Source organism: Scardinius erythrophthalmus, assembly GCF_964197995.2.
Source record: "Scardinius erythrophthalmus genome assembly, chromosome: 12".
Lineage (NCBI taxonomy): Eukaryota > Metazoa > Chordata > Actinopteri > Cypriniformes > Leuciscidae > Scardinius > Scardinius erythrophthalmus.
Genome location: NC_138232.1, coordinates 1,927,594 through 1,943,012, shown reverse-complemented (window position 1 = coordinate 1,943,012; position 15,419 = coordinate 1,927,594). Strand labels below are relative to the sequence as shown.

Sequence of the window (15,419 nt, the reverse complement as noted above, 5' to 3'; positions counted from 1 at the left end):
CGACGAATGCGAGGGGGAGATTACTCGCGACTGCCGGCAGATTTGAATTAATACGGCCACCGTAGGAGTTAAAACGCCCTCGGAATGGGAGAGGCTAGAAAGTCATATTCAGTTGATAGTCATAAACAATTTCACCGCTAGATGGGAGAAAATCCTACACAGTGTAGCTTTATAAAATGTTTGAATGTCACTGCATTCGACACAAAATATCAAATCAAGTCTCTGATTCTGAGTATTTTTTTATCAGAACCAACTTCATCATTTGTGCTCAATGATGTAGGAGCTGTAGTTCATCACATTAACTATAAACAGGTTTCACTTACAAATACAAATATTTTGGTTGTCCATCTATTTGGAATAATTAAGATTTTTATTTATGTTTTTGAAAGAAGTCTCTTCTGCTCACCAAGGCTGCATTTATTGGATCAAAAATACAGTAAAAATTGTGAAATATTATTACAATGTAAATCAGCTGTTTTCTATGTGATTGCGAATATATAGTAAAGTGTATTTTATTCCTGTGATCAAAGCTGAATGTTCAGCATCATTACTCCAGTCTTCAGTGTCACATGATCCTTCAGAAATCACTCTAATATGATGATTTGCAATTATTATATCAGCTACTATTGTTGCTCAGTTATTGATAATGGTTCGTATCATTATTAATGTTGAAAACAGTTTTTTTTTTCAGGATTCTTTGTTGAATAGAAACAGTTGTTTGGAGGCTCTGTGGTTTATTTGGCATAATAAGCACAGGTAGATTTATTCTTACGCTCCTGCCCGCCTCCAGACGGTCTGTGCTAATGAATGGGAACACAGGAGAAAGACACTGTGGCCCAAAATCACAGATCAAATCAGCGTTTTGCATGGAAAACAAGAAACGGGGCCGGTTAGTGTTATTTAAGTGATATGAATTATTTTTCAGGATTCTTTGACGAATAGAAAGTTTTATTTATTTGAAATAGAATATTTTGTAACATTATGTCTTTACTGTCACTTATGATCAATTTATGCGTTCTTGTTATATAAAAGTTTTTTTGTTTTGTTTTTTTATGGTAAAGGTTTCCACAAAAATATGAACTGTTTTCAACACTGATAATAATCATAAATGTTTCTTGAGCATCAAATCATCATATTAGAGTGATTTCTGAAGGATCATGTGACACTGAAGACTGGAGTAATGATGCTGAACATTCAGCTTTGATCACAGGAATAAATTACACTTTATTATATATTCACATAGAAAACAGATGATTTAAAATCTAATAATATTTCATTTTTTTATCAAATAAATTGAGCAGAAGAGACTTCTTTCAAAAACTTGAAAAAATCAGCCAGTGTAAAACCATCTTTAAAATGAAAAAGCACTTGATTTGATGTTTTATTATCTGATGCATTGATGTTCGTCCAGTTTAACTTCGTCCAGATGTGTTTTGGGGTCACTGACTAAATGGCTTTGGTGTATTTTGGGCCACGGTTGTCTCAGATTCCCCATGATGCTCATCTCGCACCTGATAAATGGCATGGCCCTGACCTCTCTGGTGTCGGGCTGAGCGAGTGACCGAGTTAAGGTTCAGTAGAGTTGAATGCAGGGTTAGGGGGTTTGTGCACTAACTCTAGAGTCCTCCTGTCCGTGTTGTGTCTTTTAGAAGCCAGCCTTCCCGGAGAAGACATTGTTGATGACAATAAGAGCTGCCATTGTGAGTTTGTCCCTCAGGATTTAACGCCGGGACTAAAAGTTACCATCAGGGCCGTGTGGTAAGCAAAGATGAGACAGGCAGCATCACTCAGAAGGGACTTTAATGCTCCATCAGACGTGTAATATTATTGATAATACTAGAGAAGTCTGCATCACATAATATTACCTCATTAACTCAGTCTTTCCTGAATGTAAGTTACAAAACTTGTTACATTCAGTCTTTTGAATCCTTCGTTACATTCACAGTTTCATTGCTCAGATCATGCCAGCGACGCTTATGCATGAGATATTTTGAATATTGAAGGTCAGTATCGAACGGAAATATATATAGCAGTGTCTTCGACTCGGTTCAGGACTAAATCTCACGAAAACCAGATGTTCAGGTCATATTTCACTGCAAAATCAACAGTAAAAATCATAAAACCATAAAGTAACATTTACTAGAAAAATAAAAAAAATAAAAAAACGTAAACTTATTTTATTTCAGATAGTTGCCAAGGCAACATTTCTCATTTTTATTTAGTTTGACTTGAACTAAAATAACTAAAATAAAATAAAATAAAATAAAAATTTCACGAGGCTAGACACATTAAAAAATAATAACTTATTAAAAACTATAGACATTTTTGTTAAAACTAATAAAAATAACAAACACAACAAAATTATTGTGATTTAAAAATAAATCTAATTCAAAATATTAACAAAAACTATAATAGTAAAAAAATGAAAACCAAGGTAATTTCTCTGTTTTTTTATTTAACCCAAAATAAAATTACTAAAACTAAAACTGAAATAAAAATTATTATTTGAATTGAAATTGAATTGAATTGAAAAATGAAATTATAGACATGTTTAAAATAAATAATAAAAACTAATAAAAATGACAAAACAAAAGAAACAAAAGTATTAAAACTTAAGCTAAAAATGTAAATGAAAACAGGAAGTATAAAAATAAAAAAAGTTTTAGTGAAAACTATAATATGGAAAACCAAGCTAAACTAATTTTTATTTACTAAAATAACTCAAATGAAAACTGAAATACAAATAAAATGAATATATAGACATGTTTTAAAAACACACAACAAAATTATTAAAAACTTTAACTAAAATTAAAATGAAAACAGAAAATATAAAAATAAAAACTAATTCAGAATATTAACAAAAACTATAACATTGAAAATCAAGGCAACATTTCTCATGTTTATTTTAACTGAAACTTGAACTGGAATATTTTTTTATTTTTAAACAAAAATGGCAAAACACACAACAAAATTATTAAAACTAACTAAAATAAAAATAAAACACAAAATATGGCCAGATACTAGTGAAAACTAATTCAACAAATAACACTGGGTCCTAGAAAGCAAAATATATTTTCTTATTTCTTTGTTTTTGTTGTGAAATATGACCCTGGACCGCACCGGCTCTCTGAGATTCACCCATGTCTTTGTGTTCAGAGTGTTTTAACAGTGATAATGTGTGTGAATTATTTGTCCCCGCAGCATCATGAGGTTCATGGTGTCCAAGCGCAAGTTTAAAGAGAGTCTTCGGCCGTATGACGTGATGGATGTCATAGAGCAGTATTCAGCCGGACATCTCGACATGTTGGCGAGGATTAAAAATCTGCAGTCCAGGCAAGAGCAGAAACACCTCAGCTCTTCACACTCACACTCACACACACACACCGTACAGTGTTGTTCTTGTGTTCTGCATGGCTTAGTTTCCTAAATGTCTCTCACTGTTTTCATATCTGTCAGAATATGTACATATACAACACCCAAACACTTCACTTCAGCTGCATAATGTGTGTGTTTGAGGAACATTATCTACATTTTCATTTACTGAGATATAATAACATGATATTTTAGCTGTTCAGAGCAGCATGTGTGGGTCAGTAATGATTTTTTTTTTTTAAATAATTCATACTTTGAAAGAAAATGGTGTAGGATTTCACAGAAATTGCTAAATAAATTTCGAAAATATTTACAAAGAACAAGTAACGCATTGAATTAAACATGACATTTTGAAGTAGAAAGATTGAAATTGTATTTTCTTGTTTTCTTTATTTACAAAAAATAACATTTTGTCGACTGCATGTTTCAAAAGTACAAGATAATTGACCAGTTTTTATGACGTGGCGAGTTTAGTTTTGATTTTCAAATCATTAAACTCAGAGAAAATGTGATATTCATGATTCAGAAATTCATGATATTTGTTAAAAAAAAAAAATCTACCTACATTCATGATGTAGTGAAGATATATTTTTATATTTTATTAGAGAAAATATATGAATATGTAAGATTTTCTGATATATTCATTTTTTTCAGTCATTAAATGAAAGTTTGGTTGAAAAAAGTGAAAACTAATTCAGAATATCAGTGAAAACTATAACATTGAAAACCAAGCGAAACTTTTTTTATTTAGTTTATCTTGAACTAAAGTAACTAAAACAAAAAACTTTAACTAAAATGAAAATAAAAACTGGAAATATAAAAATAAAAACTACCGTAATTCAAAATATTAACAAAAACTATAATATTGAAAACCAAGGCAACATTTCCCATTTTTATTTGAACTAAAATAACTAAAACTTAAACTGAAATAAAAATAATAATAAAAAACAATAATATCTATTCATTTATTTATTATTAATGATAAAAATATATAAATAAATATTTTTGAAAATATTAATAAAAATGGCAAAACACAACAAAATTATTAAAACTAACTAAATTAAAATAAAAACAGAAAATATAAAAATGAAAACTAATTCAAAATATAGTGAAAACTGCAAAATATATTTAGTTCATACTTTCTCTTTTTGCACTTCTCAGTGCATTTAAACATATTCAAGTACTTCAGTCACATCATCTTATTTTAGGGGAATCCTTTTGAATGTGGTAATGATTTCACATATGTCAGTATATTCCTGCTTTTATATTTTGAAAGCATTAACGGCATACTTTCACCACACGTTGATCGCTGACATCAATGCATCGATCGGGGAGCTTTTTATCGTAATCATAAGTATGTCTGGAACATGTTTTCTGGGAATCTCTGGGCTTGTTGTTGGTGTGTGTTTCTCCCCGTGTCCCGCCGAGGGTCCTGACGTTTGCGCTGGTCCGTGTCACGTCACTCTGCATTGTGCTGTCCTCTACTCTATTTGCTTTGCCAGGTTAGATATGATATTGGGTCCTCCGGGTCCTTCGGGTCCTCCGGGTCCCAGCACCCCTCGCCAAAAGAAGTGTTCAACCAAAGGAACCAAAGAGTCGCCCCAGTTGTCTTCTAGGTTAGGACGCCCCAGACTGCATCGCCAGATCTCTATCCAGAGACAAATGAAGAAACCTGCTTCTGTTTCAGACTACATGGCTAGTAGAGACTGAGCTTGAGTGATCAGGGACCGCAAACTCCACTCTTAGAGGAAAAAGGCTCTATTTAAGACTCTAAAGAGCAAAATAAATGTCTTCAATTATTCTTCCATTATTGGAGGGGAAATTTGTTTTGATTAAACTAAGGAATATAGTTGATATTTTTTTAAAGTATGAGGGAAGAACAAAACACTAAACTTGGTTAAAGGGGCTATATGTATAATTCAGAAAGCCTTGTTATTAGCGACACCGGTGGCCGTTAAGTGAACTGCAGCCCGCAGCTACAACAGAATATTATATTATACTACAGCCCGGTCTCACCCCAAAACGTCACATACTGATGCGTCTTGACCAAACGGCAATATACGACGAAAAGTGTACCCCTAAAACGTCCATATGAGACGAAGACATAAGCGCACCAGCAGCGCCTCTTAGCGGTACCCTAACGCATACCTAAACCTACCCATAACCCGAATAGTCACATACGGACGTTTTAGGGGTACCCTTTTCGTCGTATATTGCCGTTTGGTCAAGACGCGTCAGTATGTGACGTTTGGGGGTGAGACTGTGTTATATACTACAGTGCTGTTGAATGCTTGAATCTGATTGGTTGATGAACATTCTAAGGCGTGTTAATAATAATAAAAAAACTATATAAATATATTTAAAACAAATATGAATAAAAATGGCAAAATTATTAAAACTAACTCTATCCCCTGATATGATTGCAAAGCGCTTTGGGTGTACAGTAGTACATATGAAAGCGCTATACAAATGCCTAATTCATTCAACTAAATTAAAACGACAACAGAAAATATAAAAATGAAAACTAATTCAAAATATTCAGGGAAACGCACGGATAAAGTAGTTCCAGGCAGGTTTTGACCGGATTACAGTTCCATATCACTTTTGCAAAATTATTTGAGTTATTTTAAAAGGTCTTTAAAGCCAACAACAGCAAAATAACCAAAACCACAACGACACTGAGCGAGCAAAGAAATATAGTAAACAATGGGATAAAAACAACACATTTTTGCCATGTTTTTTGCCACTAAATTACGTTTTATTATGTACAGAACGCACAACTCTCTTTCTCCCACTCAAACACACACACATACAGTACACACACACTCAGCGCTGCTCTGATGATTCTATCAGTAAAATAGATTAGCGCCTTAAAAGCTACATGACATTTCTCACTAGCGAGGGAATAACGGTGCTGTTCTTGAAGCAGAGACGCTTCCGAACACTGATGAGAGACACACAGACTCGGGTTATTCACACAAGCTTAATCTCTCTCTCTAATAACTGCATTAATAACTGCATTAGTCTGCTATCTATCAATAGCTCTAAAATGACGTTTTGGAATTAGCAACGGAGGTGTGGGATTAGATGCGTAAGAAAGTAGTCCTACACACAAGAGCGTTTAAGGACAAAAACCTGACGAATGTCTTGAAATACATCATCTGAACAATGCTTTGAGGTGCGGTAACCGTAGTATAGGCGGAATAATCGACTCAGGGCGTTGAATTATTACAAAAATAATGCACACCCGAGGGGTAACTCCTCATAGACATCCTCTGAAGTCGGGGAAGGTCTCGTTTTTAACGTTTCGTTACAAACGGTTCACTCATTGGCAATAAAAAAAGCAATTAATACATGAAAATTCTTACATAAAGCCCCTTTAAGGTATTTATCTGACAATTATTTAGCAACAACAACAAAAAAAAGGCAAACTACAGCTACAATTTTTATTTTACTATGCAAAAAAAAAAAGAATGCATAGAAAAACAATAAGCTCACAGAAAAAATCATACCTAATATTCCGTTGGTTCTCTCTTGTATTAGCATTTGCTTATAATTTCTTTGAATGACAACCTGGACAAAATTTTGGCATGTTTCATTGCGTTATTATCGCAAATAAAACATTCAACTCTAAGTAAAGCTATGCAAAATGCTAACAAAATATTGAACAATTTTTTAATAATATTTGAATAAAGGGTGAAGATCTTTGGGCCACTTCTGTACGAGCTGCTTAATTCATAAAAAATGAATGAATTAAAACTAATTCCCAAAAATGATCCCATTACGGAACCCCTAAAAGATTCCACACTGTATACGAAGCGCCAGACGGAACCTTTAATGTTCTAAATAGAACCTTTTCTTCTAAGAGTGGCTCTTATTGTAAATAATCCAGTCTATTAGTGTTGAAACGGCCCAAACGCTCCAGGCAGCTCCTGATGATCAACTCTTAATTGACTTCATGACCTTTGTTTGTTGTGACTGAACTAATCACAAGAGACGCTTCGTTGAGAGAAAAGCAGGGGAACCAAATGTCACGTTTTCGGTGAGTTACTAGTCATGTAGCTGAACTAAAACTGGTTAAGCTAGTTTGCCTGCACCGCTGTTTGGAAATGAAGCGTTACGGCAGTAAGAAGCAGCAAATGGAGATGCACACGTCCAAAAATGGTTTTAATTTCATTTAGCATCGCTGTTGTTGCTAACGCATGTCGGCATGGCGTTGTTTCGGGCATGCAACATGATGCACTATTTTTATTCTTTCGAAAATGCAATTTTCTTCATACGGTCCCAGCAGGGCATGCTTGATTCCCAGCGTTCTGATGAGCACATGCAGTGCTTTTTTAAAGGACTATTTGGAGCAAATTGGAAGTGATATAATATTTCTGATGCTTTGGTGAAAACCGTATCTAGTGTCTCAGATCAGACGCACCCCTGCTAGTGTAGTATATCATCTGAAACTTTGGATAATGTGTCAAACTGATGCTTACATTCGCATTCTACATGTAATACGCAGCTAAAGATGTGATTTCACGTTGACACATTGTTCAAAAATGGCAAATATCAACAGAAAACGTCTGTCTGGAGGGCCTGACTCTTTCTGTCCAATCACCTCTGTCCATCTGTGTGTGGACACGCCCACTCATTATCATATCCCTCCCTCTGCATGCATTCATTTACATCCCACAATGCTTTGTGCTTCAAGATGGAATACATGGTTTATTGTTTCTTTGATATGAATATTGTTGTTATGAAACTCTGGGTTACTAACAATGAACATGTAATGGAAACAGATAAACTCAAAACTCTAATTAGTTAAACAAATCTAGTTTACGTACCAATTGGTGATTATATCAAAAAAGTTTTTTGTCCATGTATAATGAATCACCGGTTCACATATTTCCCCTATAACAGATGTTTGCAGGAAAAACTCATGAATTATCAAGATGTTTCCTCTCTTTAATTGATCGTTAGAGTGGATCAGATTGTTGGTCGAGGCACTCCGATAACAGACAAGGATCGTCCTAAAGGAACCACAGACGGAGAACTGCCGGAGGATCCCAGCATGATGGGACGACTCGGGAAAGTGGAGAAACAGGTACATCACAATAAATCATTTACACTGAACTAATCAGGGTTTCGAGTCAACCTATATTTTCTTATTATAGCTTGGCGAACGCTCATCAGAAGAAGAGAGATTATTCGGTTAAAGATTGTTCAGAAAGGAATACATTTTAAATGGTTAATCATAATGACTCATAAGAGAAGCTTAATTATAAAAGCGTGTTAAAACATTGAGAGGTTGTTCACCAGGCTACTATGTTGGATTTATATTATCATGAAATAAATTAATTATAGTAATATAAAATCAAAGAATGACATTCTAGTGGGCATTTGATTGGACAAAAATTTGCATGTTCTCCTGCGAAAATTCAATATAATCAGCAGCAATACAGTGCCCTCCACAATTATTGAACCCCCTGGTAAATATGATCAAAATTGGCTGTAAAAAATAAATCTGCATCGATTATCCTTGTGATCTTTCATTCAAAAAATGTGCAAAATTCTAACCTTTCATTGAAGTAAAAGAATTGAAAGTGGGGGGAAAATCACATTATGAAATAAATGTTTTTCTCCAAAAAACGTTGAAAACCCTTTTATTAAATACTTTTTGCAATCTCCTTTTGCCAAGATAACAGCTCTGAGTCTTCTCCTATAATGCCTGATGAGTTTGGAGAATAACTGACAAGAGATCAGAGATCATTCCTCCACACAGAATCTCTCCAGATCCTTCAGATTCCCAGATCCATGTTTGTGTTTCTTCTCTTCAGTTCAGCCCACTCATCAGGTCAGGGGACTGAGACGGTCATGGCAGAAGCTTCATTTTGTGCTCCGCAACAAATTTTTGTTTTGATTTTGATGTTAGTTTTGGACCGTTGTCCTGATGGAAGATCCAACCACGGCCCATTATAAGATTTCTAGCAGAAGGCGTCAGGTTTTGATTTTTTATCTGTTGATGTTTGATAGAATCCACAATGCCATGTATCTGAACAAGAAGTCCAGGACCTCCAGCAGAAAAATATGCCCACAACATTAAAGATCCAATGGTATATTAAATTGTACACATGGGGTACTTTTTATCCTTGTGTTCACCAAACCCATCTAGTGTGTTTGCTGCCAAAAAGCTCTGTTTTAGTCTCATCTGACCACAGAACCCTGTGCCGTCTGAAGATCCAGTCATGTCTGACAATTACATTTGCTGGAGTTTGTTTTTGGATGAGCGAGGAGGTTTTTTTTAAAACCCTCCCAAACAACATGTGGGGATGTAGGGGTTGTTTGATTTTTTTTTTTTTTTAGGCTTTCTGACCCTTAGACTCAACTAATCTCTGCAATTCTCCATCTGTGATCCTTGGAGAGTCTTTGGCCACTCAAACTTTCATCCTCGCCGTGCATTAAGACAGTATAGACACACGTCCTCTTCCTGGCAGATTCATAACATCTTTAGTTGATTGGAACTTCTTAATTATTGCCCTGATGGTCAAAATGGGGATTTTCAATTCTTTAGCTATTGTCTTACAGCCACTTTCTAGTTTGTGATGCTCAACAATCTTTTGCTGCACATCAGAACTGTATTCTGTGGTTTTACTCATTGTGATGGATGATTAAGGGGATTTGGCCTTTGTGTTTCCTCATATTTAAACTCCTGTGAAACACGAAGTCATAGCTGGACAGTTTCATGTTCCTAGTCACCCTGGTGTACTAAAAAGGGTAAATATTAATGGGAATACACTTCAGAGATATTTTACTCATAAAAAATTCTAGGGGTTTCAATAATTGTGGCCAACATGTTTTGGAGAAAAACATTTATTTCATAATGTGATTTCCCCCCACTTTCAATTCTTTTACTTCAATGAAAGGTTAGAATTTTGCACATTTTTTGAATGAAAGATCACAAGGATAATCGATGCAGATTTATTTTTTACAGCCAATTTTGATCATATTTACCAGGGGGTTCAATAATTGTGGAGGGCACTGTATTTTGGTCCATCTTTGCGTAGCATTTAACTCTAAATTATCTTTAACCCTTTAACAAAAAAAAAATATATTTATTTTTAAAATTTAGTTATTTTTAGCGTTAATTTCAGCCAGTGTTTGAAGAGAGGCGTCGTGTCAATACACATCCGCTTTTGTTTCAGCTTCTCAGCAACAATATACACTGCGTGCAGAATTATTAGCCACGTTGATTTTCTGATCATATTTTTTTTTTTCAGGGACATTATACCAATTCCAAACCACATTAATCTTAAAGGAGAACTCCGGTCAATTTTAACATTGAGCTCCTTTTAGTACTAAACCTGCTTTTAGCCTCTTAACATCCTAAGTTGATGTGTCATTACAAGTGCACAGAAAATGTGAGTGATTCCTTCAGAGTGAAACCGGGTGAATCTGACTGCAGTAGATGTGAAAGATATGTATAAAAATGATGTTATTTAAGCCAGCGCAAATACCTGTTTACATCCTGTTTTTCGGTTGAAGTCCAAAGTAGTCGATTGCCGAGTTCACGCGCATGATCATAGGTAACTAAACCTATGCGCGTGAACTCGGCAATCGACTACTTTGGACTTCAACCGAAAAACAGGATGTAAACAGGTATTTGCGCTGGCTTAAATAACATCATTTTTATACATATCTTTCACATCTACTGCAGTCAGATTCACTCGTGTTCACTCAGAAGGAATCACTCACATTTTCTGTGCACTTGTAATGACACATCAAGGATGTTAAGAGGCTAAAAGCAGGTTTAGTACTTGCCCCATTGAAGTCAACAGGGTGCAAATTTTAAAAATAGAATAACTCGGTGTAGGCAACACCGATTTTTGTCATTGTTCTCTGTATTGACAGCACTCCAAATGTACAAAAAAATGAGCTCAATGTTAAAATTGACCAGAGTTCTCCTTTAATAACTACTATTATACTATTATGAGAAACGCCTTATATTCAGGTGTGCATAATTATTAGGCATGTTTTCTTTTACAGATAAAATAAGCCAAAAAAGAGATTTAACTCAGACTGAAAAGTCAAAAATGATTAAATGCCCATGAGAAGGATGTAATACTAATGCAATACTTGACATTGCAGTTAAGGCATGACCATTGGACAGTGAAATACTCATTGGGTCAGCAGGGTCAGACAAAAACAGGTGGAGAAGATAAGACACATGTTACCTACAAAATAATTCAGAATTAAGGTGAAGAATTAAGAGTGAAACCATCAGGAACCCTTTAGTCTCCAGCGCCACCATTTTCCAGAACTGCAACCTACCTGGAGTCTCCAGAAGAGCAAGATATCAGGATCTCAGAGACTTAGGTCAGCCAGGTAAAGAATCTTAAAAATTAATCCCCACTTAATAAGAATCACAAGCTGAAGTGTAGTAAAATACATGAAGCTTTATAGACACATGTCACACTGTTTAAAGAATTCATCTTCCAGAATCTGGACAGTATGTTTTGGGAGTTCATTTTTAGTCCATCTCTGCAAAACGGACTTCAGGGTAGGAGATGGACTAAAAATTAACTCCCAAAACATACTGTCCAGATTCTGGAAGATGAATTCTTCAAACAGACACAAGAGGATGTGGTGCTGGTCCTTCAAGAGTCACTCTGAATCTGTCAGCACCAATAGCCTCATGGGCAGCGTGCCGACATATAACGCCGTTGCGCTTCAGGTGACCCGAGTTCGAATCCCGGCTCATGGACCTTTCCTGATCCCGTCCCCCATCTCTCTCCCACCTCACTTCCTGACCACTCTATACTATCCCATCACAATAAAGGCAAAATCACCCAAAAAAATCTTAAAACAAAGAAAAGTCACTCTCAATCTGTCTATAAACCCTATAAAAAACACTTTGTGTATTTTACTACACTTGTGATTCTTATTAAGTGGGCATCATTTTTTAGGATTCTTTACCTAACCTAAGTCTCTGAGATCCTGACACTCTGAGATTTATTGATTGTTTTATTAAGATAATGTCATAATAAGACAATGAGATCTTCCTCTTCCGCAGGTGATGTCAATGGAGAGAAAGCTGGATTTCCTGGTGAACATCTACATCCAGCGCATGGGAATCCCGCAGTCCGAGACGGACGCCTACTTCGCCTCTAAGGAGCCCGACCCGGCACCTCCGTACCACAGTCCGGTGGAGCACATGGAGAAGAGCGGATCCATCACCAAAATCATCCGGTCCAACAGCTCCGCAGGACAGAAGAACTTCGACCCGCCAACCTCGACCTGTGTCAATCACCACTGTCCTCCATCCACATCCCGGCATCCACAAACCATCCCTGATCCCGGGCCGATCCCGGATCCCGGTTCGCTAGTGCGTATCCCTCCGCCTCCGGCACACGAGCGCTCGTCCACCGGACACAACGGAGGATCTCGTGCACATCATTCCCGCGAAGACGGGCGCCTTTCCCAAGCCGGAGCCGAGAGCGACACGTCCGTATCAATCCCTTCGGTGGATCACGAGGAACTCGAACGCTCCTTCAGCGGATTCAGCATCTCGCAGTCCAAAGAAAACCTGGACTTTCTGAACAACGCTTATTTTAGCGGCGTGCCGCGCTGCGCTAAAGTGAGGCCGTACATCGCGGAGGGCGAGTCGGACACGGACTCTGATCTGTGTGTCCCGTCGCCTCATTCAGCCACCGGAGACGGCGCTTACGGGGACCGAGGCTGGACCGGACCCAAGTGAAAACTACACGGGAAGTCTTTACAAACCAGCGTTAGACTGCATTTGTGGGAACCTGCGTGTTTAAAAAGCAGAGTTTCACTTACAAGCACAACTCCACGAGCAGAAGAGAAGTGAAAATGACTTCTGGGAGCCTAATCCATCAGGTTGACGTAAAGATGGATGAGAGACACCGGAACAGTCTTTATCGTTTCACATGTGGTGTATTTTCATCTTTAAGGTGGAGACGGCAAACGTTTGAGAGCTGGAAACGACTTCTGGGAGCTTTATCCATCAGGTTAACGTCAGGATGGATGAAAAACACGTGTTTATTGTTTCACATGTGGTGCGTTTTCATCTTCAAGAACATTGAAACCACGCGGGACGTCTATACGACCAGCGCTAGACCAGCCCGATCTCATGAAGATGTGTATCTATAGCACAAATTTTATTTCTCGTGCCATTTATACGCCAAAAATTTGCATATGATACGAACTTTATGGACTCAGCGACTCACTCCACACCCCTAATCCTACCCGAGGGGTTTACAGTACGTATCATTTGCACGCAAAAACTATTTTTGGCATATAAATGGCACGAGAAATAAAATTTGTGCTATAGATGTGCACTTTCATGAGATTGTGTTGGCTAGACTGTATTTGTGAGCACCTGCGTGTTTAAGAAGCAGTGTTTCACTTACGAGCACGGCTCCACGAGGAGACGGCAAACGTTGGCAACGACTTCTGGGAGCTTTATCCATCAGGTTGACGTAAGGATGGATGAGAGACACGTTTATCGTTTCACATGTGGTGCGTTTTCATCTTTAAGAACATTTTCTGGATTTGCATTTCACTAGTTAAATGATTAGTTCACTTCAGAGTTAAAATTTCCTGTTCATTTACTCACCCTCGTGTCATCCAAGATGTTCATGTCTTTCTTTCTTCAGTGGAAAAGAAATGAAGGTTTTTGAGGAAAACATTCCAGGATTTTCCTCCATATAGTGTCTTCAATGGGGTCCAACGGGTCGAAGGTCCGAATGTGAGTTTCAGTGCAGCTTCAAAGTCTCGACACGATCCAGCCGAGGAATAAGAGTCTCATCTAGACAAACCAGCGGCCATTTTAGAACAAAATAAACTTTTATATACTTTTTAACCACAAATGCTGGTCTTGCACTAGCTGTGATGCGCCACACATTACGTAATCACATTGAAAGGTCAAGCGTGACGTAGGCGGAAGAACCGACCCAGTGTTTACAAAGCGAACGTGCAAAGACTAAGTCAAACGCCATTTACAAAATAAATAAAAGGTAAAATAACAAAATTGTATGATTTTGAAGTTGGAGGAGAAAATGAGATGGAGTTTTTCGCCCTTCCCTACATTTTTTTAACTGAAACATGCGTGACCTTTCAATGTGATTACATAATGTGTGTCGCATCACAGCTAATGCAAGACCAGCATTTGTGGTTAAAAGTATATAAATGCTTATTTTGTTATAAAATGTCCAATGGTTTAGATAAGACTCTTTTTCCTCGGCTGGATCGTGTCGAGACTTTGAAGCTGCACTGAAACTCACATCTGGACCTTCGACCCGTTGGACCCCATTGAAGACACTATATGGAGGAAAATCCTGGAATGTTTTCCTCAAAAACCTTCATTTCTTTTCAACGGAAGACATGAACATCTTGGATGATGTGGGGGAGAGTAAATTATCAGGAAATTTTCATTCTGAAGTGAACTAATCCTTCAAAGGGATCGTTCACCAAAAAATAACCCAAACGTTCTGTCACCGTTTACTCGCTCTTGTGTCGCTCCAAACTGTATGAGTTGTTTGCTTCTGGGCAACGAAAAATACAAGCATCTGTCAAGCTCCAAAAAGGCCAAAACTACACATAAGCGTACATTTACATGGATGCATTTGGCAGATGCTTTACAGAAGTTTTTGGTAGAAGGTGTATACGCTCATATAAACCAAACTGAATCAAACTGTTTGAGCTGCAGGAATTATTTGTCGTTTATTTGACTCGTATTCCAAGCCTTCTGAAGTTATATGGAGGAATAGTGAAATGTAAGTTGCTAGTTGCTGATAAACATGGGGGCGAGGAGTAAATAATGAGAGATTTCGGATGAAGGATCCCTTTGAAAAGTGTCGTCCGTGTTCATTGTGAATGTATTTCACGACAGCTTGTGAATTTCAAAATGTCTTTAAACCAGGTCACTTAATGTCTGTCACAATACTCCCTAAATTAATATCATGGTTAGGAAATTCACTTCAAGTACATAAGAAATATAAAATATCACTTTCTCTCAAGTTTACAATTTTTTAATACAC

At 36.9% G+C, this 15,419-nt stretch overlaps 1 protein-coding gene across 3 annotated transcripts in view; it reads left to right on the top strand.

Moving 5' to 3' along the window:
• Nucleotides 1-13,114, top strand: part of kcnq2b (potassium voltage-gated channel, KQT-like subfamily, member 2b) — a gene marked incomplete at both ends in the record, with an annotated part of 54,013 nt that extends 40,899 nt beyond the window's left edge. For 2 of the 3 annotated variants that reach the window (XM_081380196.1, XM_081380195.1), the window contains 4 exons: nt 1,650-1,758; nt 3,202-3,333; nt 8,341-8,464; nt 12,431-13,114. In XM_081380196.1, the coding sequence (XP_081236322.1) occupies nt 1,650-1,758; nt 3,202-3,333; nt 8,341-8,464; nt 12,431-13,114 (1,049 nt within the window). Of the gene's footprint in view, nt 1-1,649; nt 1,759-3,201; nt 3,334-4,874; nt 4,989-8,340; nt 8,465-12,430 lie in introns of all 3 variants that reach the window. The other variant, XM_081380194.1, reaches the window with a different exon arrangement.
• Nucleotides 13,115-15,419: the final 2,305 nt, after the last annotated feature.